Genomic DNA, 8,673 nt, shown 5'->3' with positions numbered 1-8,673 from the left:
ATCCACGGCACCGAACCGACGCGACGGTTGGTCGTTAAGCGAGCTAAGCGCAGGCCACATCGAGTCTAATCCGACCAGGATTGGGCTCGGTTCGACCGCGCCAATTGTGATCCGACGCCAAAGCCTAATTGGCGTCACCGGTTTCCTAAAGACTCCAAAGCCCATGGTAACCATTCACATTTACATCCCCCCCCCCTAATGAAATGGTGACACGTCGGCTACGAATCACATAAAATGCCGATTCGGAGTGGTTTAGTAGATTTATTCTTATCATAATTTTCGCTCAACTGATTAGCCCAATATTAATGCACTCAACTTATTTACATTGACGCCGAGGGTTCGGATACTAGAAATTAAATATTAATGAGTCCGAGTTAATCTAATCATGATTAACATATATCAACATCGAATTCATCCTCAATTTGGAAATTTATCGTATTTGCAACTTCACATTAATCACTTCATGTAAATTTTGAAGCATTCTCATTCTAAGATTTTACCTTCTGTTTTTACACTATCATGACGGTGGTGTAAAGAATTTAATTATTTTTTAAATATTAATTAACAAGTTTAGTTGGTAAACAAAAAATTTACCTTGCAATGGTTGTGTAACATATTTACTTAATTAAAAATAATAATTATGGAGCTCGGTTGATAAATATTTCTCATATTATTATTATAAGGTTTTGAAATCAAATCTAGTATTGAATAGATTGATGGGAATCGATAATAAAAGAATTGTGATTCCTGTGCACAAACCCAGCAGCTGAATCTTGTACGTGCTCAACGTTTCGGCCGCCTTCGACTGGTCAAAGAACGTGAGGCCCCACTTGTTGACTACAGGACCCACTGGCGAACAGTAGGGCTCGGAGTCTGCTTCGACGGCCGGACTGCTTCGTTGATGCATCCACCGGGGCGCAGGGTTGACTAATGGATTCCTGTCAACAGAAGACCACTGATAATTATTTTTGTTGGAATTAGTTTGGCTTGTATTTTTGGCATTGATTAATGGTGGGACAATCATATATCATAAAAAAATTATATTTAATAGATAATTATTTTTTATTATTTAATATATCTGATAAAGATTTTTTTTTTGCTTTAAAATGAATTCTATTCCGGTCACATGGGTAGTGGCGATGAGGTTTTAAGGATGACAGATGCTGTTTTGGATATACTTTATTTTGGTGATGATTTGAAAATCATAAATTAAAGAAAAAAGAATTTTCTTTTCAACTATCCTAAATTTCATCAAACATTAAATCACTCTAAATATTTTGTTCCAACGTTGCAAATAAAGAAACGCACAAAACAAAAGCAAAATTAAATATAAATAATATAAAATAAGAAATAAGAAAAGAAATCCTGTCTAGTTAACGATAACGATGGTATATATGTAATTTCGATGACACTTCTATCTCCCACGGGAGAGAGTAACTGCTTGCCGTCACGGCCTGTGGAGCTAAACAGCGAAAGGGTTCCCTTCGGGTAGTCGGCCGCCTTCGATTCCCGCGGCTCCGCTGCTTTCTCCATCTTCGCCGCCACCATCTCTTCCGACCCCGACCTCGTTATCTGTTACTGGCGGGTGCCGGTGCTCGGATCTACCGACCTCGTTGGGGAAGTTGAGGATGGCCCTGCAGCCGCGCATCCGGAAGGCGGCGCGGTCATACGCCCTCGCCGCCTCCAAGGCGGTGGAGTAGGTCCCGAGCCAGATCCTGGACCCCCGACGGTTGGGGTCCCGGATCTCCGCCGCGAACTTCCCCCAGGGCCGCTGCCTGACGCCACGGTACCGCCGCCCGACGGCTTGATCCTCCGCCTCGGATGATACGCCCGCCGATTCCCGTGGCCACGACTCGGCAAACGGGGCCGGCGGGAGGGGCATGGATAGGGTCGGTTCGACGGCGGCGTAATGGAGAGGAGGAGGGGTGGATGATGGAGGGAGGTCGGCGAGGAGGGACTCGAAGTCGGCGGCGTGGAGTTGGTGGGGTAAGAAGTCGAGGGTGGAGGAGTCGTCGACGCCGAGATGGTGCTCCATGGCGGGGAAGAGCGCGGAGTGAGAGAGATTTATATACTGCGGGAGGAAAGAGCGGGTTCGGTTTATTGTGGGAGAGAGGACGCTCCATTCTTTCTCGACTAATATAGAGTGACCAAAAGAAACGACAAACGTCAACTAGTACTTCGATTAGTGACTGTCCGACGTGGGACTCAGTTAATGGAGCACAGGTTCCAATTCGAGCCCCTCTTTTTCCCTAATCAACAATTGCCGATTTTGATTCAACTTTGTCGTCTAAGGTAAATACATCGAATACACTATCGCTCTCATCAAATGTTACATTTTAGTCATGAAGAATCGAACCCTAATCTAAAGTAAATTGAGTCAAGCAGAATGACGACTGTGGGACTGTAGATACGGATTAAAAAAATAATAACAATTTTGTATTCATTAAAAATATTTGACCATTTATCAAAAAATTAAGAATAAAAAGAACACGTTCCTTGTAAGCAAGAAAAATTTTCACGTAGCTATATATATATATATATATATATATATATATCCCAACAAATTCATATATTTGTCTAATTATAAACATATTAGCAAGCGTCTTTCAAAGTAGATACTAGTAATCATATTACCCCAAAAGGTATGGGGTTGAACTCGCGAGTGAGTCTAAGAAGTACAGCACGGGTTGAATATGGAGTGAGTCCAAAAAGTACAGCACATTGATCTCATAGCACAGGTAATAAGCGGGTGGGAAGGAACGAAAAACTTTTGGCTCCATTAAATACACTTATCATATGAGCTCCGAAATAACATGGAAAGAGGAGAAAAAGACGACAAAACTTGGAGTCAAACTTTGATGTATGTATATACGTATATATTCATAATTTTGTTAGGATACTTATTTTCCTAATTGTTAACTAGGTCAAGTTTTGAAAAGCTTCTACTGGATTAGTGTAAAAGGTTAAGAGAAGGCATCAATTGTGGTCATCAGCCATGAAGAAATCCTTTTCAGAAACTAATGGCAGAAGAATGTCAGACCATAGAAGAAAAGCCAACAAGCAGTGGGTTTAGTTGGTGAACAAAGAATAGAACGGAGAATTGGGAGTCTTCTTTCTCGCTGCAAATATAAATCAACTGGTCCTTTATGCTCCCATCGAAGCCTTGTCCTCATGCACCTCTTTTCCTTAGTACATTTAATCTGTGATTTATGTAGGAAGCTCAGGTAGAGGCGATTCAAGTCACTGCTTTTGTATTTATCACACAGTTTATTTTTAACATATAAATCTTTATGAAATTGAATGACTTATTTATACCCTTGTAGTTTATATTGACAATAATTATTTGAAATAGAACAGCTCTAACATCATGTTAGATTTCAAACCCACAAAATAAAAGAGAAGAAGAAAGAGAAAACAATAGATGAAGAAAAGAGTGCTTTATTAAGAAGCAAACAATGTTTCACTTAAGCTACCACTCCTCTCTCTAAGATGTGGCACCCTCTCTCTTCTCTCTAGAGTTGGGCTGTTCCTCTCTCTTCGCGTTGACTAGGGTGTCATGCATCCTCTTTTATAAGCCTAGTAACATAGAACTTCTAGTCTATTTGATCATAAAGTTCTAATCCTACTCAACTTCTAAATCATTATCTAATCATAACCAAAATTTAAATTACATCACTAACAATAATAAACTTAGTAAACTAACAGTACGAATTTTAAGGATATTTTTAAATTAAATTATCCAAAAATAATTATACTTAGTAAAGATTAGTCTTAGGTTTTCTTTTGGATGGATGAAGCAGTTGCTTAATCTCCCTAATACTCACTCACCAAATTGAACAATTTGAGGTGGAATTTATAGATATTTTTCTAACCGAGAAAAAAAATAATTTCATTATATAACTATAAGAGAAAAATTCAGCTTCAAACTGAAAGCTGCCAAAAGTAAAAAAAAAAAAGAAAACAGGCATTGGATTAAAATAAATGAACAATTGACTGCACATGAAAAAAAAGAAACTCATGAAAAAGAATGAAGTCAAATGTGTACTGCTAATGATCTCTATCTCATATGTTAATATGAGCGTAAGTCAATAATACTGCAGATAAAAATATTATCTTCTATGGTGCTGAAACGATAGCTAACTAATTATGAAGGCGATGGAATCAACGAAGGTCATGTCAGGCGCACAGGCACATGAGCGGAGAAAAGTAGGCGGGGAGATACGGGAGGTCAGCGTTTGAATCTTGACCAGTTATTTTCCAAACAAACATTCCATGAGACTCATCAAGAAGAAGACAGAATCCACTTACCAGCATCGTAGACATGAGATAGATAGTCCGCTGTATGAACTGGGAAGCTTCCTCGATCTATGGGGCACGTGAGCCTAGTCAGTGATCTCACAGATTGAGAGCTCTGCATAAATAGAATAAATATTGCAAGTCGCATGCACGAGTTCGAAAGAAGAGTTCAGTCAAAATCAAAGAGTCCATTCTGAAAACGATGAAGAAACTGAGGTGACATGCATGCACCTTTACATGATTCACGGGGAGCTCAATTGTCTCGCCCTTAAACCACAGACCAAATTGATCCCAGATTGAGCCAACAGGATTGGGCTAACTTGAGTTGGCCCTCTTCACCCTCAACAACATTCGAGGAGAACACATATAATATATTAACCTATCTCACAACACAACCACAGGTAAAAGTCCTCAATTATAGTTGATAACAGCCTAATTAAACTAAGATAGACTATAAATTTCAAAACACACGAATAAGAACTTCGGAAAAGCAACTAATGAGTATGTAGCAACATGGTCTCTAGAAGTTTATTATGTCCCTATTTGCTTTCTGGTAGAGCCTCTGGATCCATTCATTTCATTCGATGTTCACCGTTATCAACAGTGCCATTAATGCTTATGTTGGAATCAGGATTCTATCACAAGCATACAGATTTCTTTGTCTAAAAAAATCAACAAAAAGTGTGAATGAATATTTACAACAAATACTCAATAAGTGCATAAGCCTCTCTCCAACAATAAAAACATTAATGCAATTTACACCGTAACTCCGCAACAATAAAAACAATACATGCATTTAACACAATCAAATCAATATGAACAAGAATAAAAGAACAACCAAAGATTTTGTTTACATAACAAATCATATCTCCAACAACAATAGCAACGATAATAAGTCACACCTATGATGACTCAAAAAACTCAAAACATCTCTTTCATGTTTTGTGAAGACGAAATTAAAGCATATCTCCTGCTTTTTATGTAGATGACGTGTGTGTCCTTCATGAGTATATGAATTGATAAATTTTCCTTAGCATAACTTGTGAGGTGTCAGAAAGTTTAATGTTTGCCACATACACCCCAAGTGTTTTTTTTCTTAGGAAGGTACATGAGTGCATGAGAACTAGAAAGAAAATTTAGAAGACAAAAGGCTGCCAAATTGTCGAAGATTAATTTGTTTTAAGGTTTCATAATATAAAGATCACGAGTGAAGAATTTTAGTTAGCTTTAGAGTCAAAAGAGTTCCTGATATAGAAATGAACATATATTAATTTCAATTGACATGATGCGGGCATAGGATAGACACACAAATACAATGGTCCTCGTATCACTCAAGATTAAGCACTTTCTAAGTTAAGGATTAACTCTCTTAGAGTTTAATAGATCCTCCTCATAATACCTTGTGTCTTTGCAAGTGCAACTACGCTTGTAATAGGACTTAAACCCATGACCTTTTGACATCACACTCGAAGACTTTCACTAAGCGAACTCAATCACTCACTCATCAGTTCATAGCACTAGGTATTGTGGAGTCAACCGAACATTCTAGGTTGTTAGTTGGCCAGCCCAAGAAAGTAAGGGTTTCTTTTTTGGGCCCACTACCAGAGTCTACATCCATGGCTTGTACAAAACCTAGGGCAATCTGGGCCACTCTAGGCACAATCCATATTAATAAGCCTGATCGTAAGCCTTAGTTCCTCAACTGGCACCATCATTGTCAAATAACATAGGTACTATAAATAATTTGGGAAAGATGGTCTCTTATGCTAAATTACCATTTTCTCATTAAAATGTCCCCCCTGTATATGTGTTCCTAAGTCTTCTGGTTAGCGGATCAAAAATAAATTTGGTACGCTTGAAATGATTAATGATTCTTTGTTCTTTGAAACAACCATCTAGTGGCATTGTAATGATAAAAAATGATTCAATGGTCTAGAAATGACAAATGAACCCAAGAAAGACCAGTCCATGAGACTCTAAATAAGTCAATGCTGTGCCTTCTTTGATGCATACCTATGCCATTTCCCATATCATACTTCCCAGACTTTCCACCAGGTATGAATGGCTCAACAGGTTATCAGAACTTCTCTGATGGCTTTGATGATAAGGTAAAAAGAGACAGACAAAGATAAATATCCAAAGTCAAGTTCAAAGTTAACCTATGAAGGACAAAGTGATGAAGGGTAAAAGTATTCCACAAAAAGTTACGAACTTCAAAAAAGAACTTAACAATCTTCATTTGCTAATTCTAAAAACCTTGCTATGTTCACTTCTACTACTTAGAATGAATCAACCTATGCCTGTGAAATTCTTTTATCATCAAGTGTGAAAATCTTTATAGAGCCATCAGCATCTTTCAGAGAAAAAAAATTTTGCATATCAAAAGACATAACAAGGCATCGATATCAAACAAGATGCTACATGTGAAGCATCACATTTAAGGTGAAAGAATCTTGGATTGGATAAAGATAAGTAATTTGTAGGTGTCACGTACCTCATCTAGTAAAGATCTTGACTGATAATGGTAATGTCTTACTCCATAGCCGATAAATATATTGGCCTTGCTAGCAATGTCCTGTGATCAAATCTGACTTTCGTTAAATTAATTAGTTGATAAAGATCTTGATGCTTGACAGCACAATCTCACAAACGAATCTCATCTTCACCTTAATGCTTAACATTTGATCTCGAAAAATACAAAGGAAAGAAGAAAGTAGAATTACCACCACGACAACAGCAATTTCAGCCCTACATGAAATATATTTTGGATCATATCATGTAGGTTTACAGGATTAGCACATATCCGAGTGACAAATATGCAAAAACCTCTTTTCCTTGGAAACGAATTGACAAAGAAGAATTGCTTGTGATCTTTGATAGTTGGCCTAGGCAGAGGTATGCATTGAATCTGAATTATTCATTTCAACTGTTTGGTGGGTGAAAGTATTCAACTTTTCACTTTCCCCAGCATCGATCAACCCTTCAAGCGAGTACTTTGATTACAACTCCAAATCCATGGTGTGCCCTACTCATATCTGAACTAGAAATGCCATTACCTGAATAACACATTGTAAAAACAAAAAGATAATGTCAGCTTCAGGACCTGCTTTTATGTTGATGATTCAGGCACAGAACAAAGATACCTATCAGCAACTTGGACCCAGGAAATCCAGTGGTCCTTGTTGTTTCCAACATTTCAAGAAGAAGCCAGATAAAAAAGATGAGAGGAGATAAATACAAAGGTAACAACTGTACCTTCTCAAATACCATGTTCCTGAGTATGCCTGGGGACGGGAACCCTATCCCCCACTCACCACTGGCTGAACAACTTTTGCTCTTCCAATGGAAGAACCCAAATGCTTTAACCCACCCGGAGTGTGTGGACAAAAGAGGGTCCCTACATAGACATACAGTATCCATCCAACAATCCACGTCTCCGTTAGGGTAGAGCAAGGGAAAGCAAAGACGGAGAGGGACACGGGGGGGATAGAATGATGATGATGATAAAGGAAAAGGGAAGTGGCCGAAGGAAAGTAGAAGTGGCGGTGGAAAGGAAGCCGCGACGCACGTGGGTGGTTGGTCCAAACCAAGATTTATATAACCAAACGTTCTAAGGACATTTTGGCGAAATTACTTGCATAAATATAATTTATATCCGTATTTATTTCTTTAACAATATGAGTATTTGTCATTATCATTAATCTTTATTGGCTAAAACAAGTCAACTATTTGTTAATATTTAACATTTAGAGTAAAAATATTTATACATTTTTATAATGTATACATTTTTAACTCAAATAATTTAATATTGACTATGATTAAAAATTATTAATCTTTAAGTCATTCAATCTACCAATAATATTTTCTAGCATGTACTCCATTAGGAGTACAAGAATTGCATATTTATTCCTATTAGTAGATTAAAATATATGTTTTATACAATTTTATCAAGTCAAGAGGTATTCCATGTTGTAATCTTGTTTTTTTAGCATTTGAATTTATAATATAGAGAATTTTTTTATTTTTCCTATTCGAAATATAATAACTCATTTCCGTGAAAAGTGTATTTCTGTTAATAAATAAATAATATTATATTTCGGACGACTCACGCTGACCGTTTGATCAGATCTCATCCGTCCTTCCCGCTGATCCACATCCCCAACGCCAAGAATCCAAGGCGCCCGGTTCGTGAAACATGTGTAGAGTGTGGGACCAGCAGAATTCTCCAATGGGAAAAACCTTTTTCCTGAATGGTGCATTGGCCAAAGCGGGTGATCCGAACCCTGTGGAATCGAACGGTCCGGATTCAGCTGGTCTGTCGGCGATCGCATCCAACGGATGGCTGATTCCCACGTAGGCAGATAGCCTTAATCTTTT

General features: G+C 38.0%; 1 protein-coding gene and 1 long non-coding RNA gene across 3 annotated transcripts; both read right to left on the bottom strand.

The window, feature by feature from the left end:
• Positions 1–1,351: 1,351 nt before the first annotated feature.
• Positions 1,352–2,101, bottom strand: LOC135627135 (ethylene-responsive transcription factor 5-like). Its single transcript, XM_065133128.1, has one exon. It carries the CDS (start codon positions 2,033–2,035, stop codon positions 1,463–1,465), a length of 573 nt encoding a protein of 190 aa, XP_064989200.1. The 5' UTR covers positions 2,036–2,101; the 3' UTR covers positions 1,352–1,462.
• Positions 2,102–6,699: 4,598 nt separating this feature from the next.
• LOC135627310 (uncharacterized) lies at positions 6,700–7,814 on the bottom strand. Of its 2 annotated transcripts, XR_010492584.1 has the most exons (4): positions 7,552–7,814; positions 7,123–7,352; positions 6,963–7,044; positions 6,700–6,871 (listed from the first exon to the last, which is right to left on the bottom strand). It is a non-coding gene; the product is annotated as an uncharacterized LOC135627310 (long non-coding RNA). The 2 variants fall into 2 exon arrangements; XR_010492583.1 differs by having other exon boundaries at positions 6,963–7,352; positions 7,552–7,813.
• Between the last annotated feature and the right edge of the window lie 859 nt (positions 7,815–8,673).

This window comes from Musa acuminata, chromosome BXJ2-11 (assembly GCF_036884655.1).
Source record: "Musa acuminata AAA Group cultivar baxijiao chromosome BXJ2-11, Cavendish_Baxijiao_AAA, whole genome shotgun sequence".
NCBI lineage: Eukaryota > Viridiplantae > Streptophyta > Magnoliopsida > Zingiberales > Musaceae > Musa > Musa acuminata.
The sequence above is the reverse complement of the archived record's forward strand: the minus strand, read 5'-3'. Positions and strand labels throughout refer to the sequence as shown.

Excerpts from the sequence above, each read along its gene's own strand:
- LOC135627135 (XM_065133128.1), bottom strand. The coding sequence starts at position 2,035 with ATGGAGCACCATCTCGGCGTCGACGACTCCTCCACCCTCGACTTCTTA.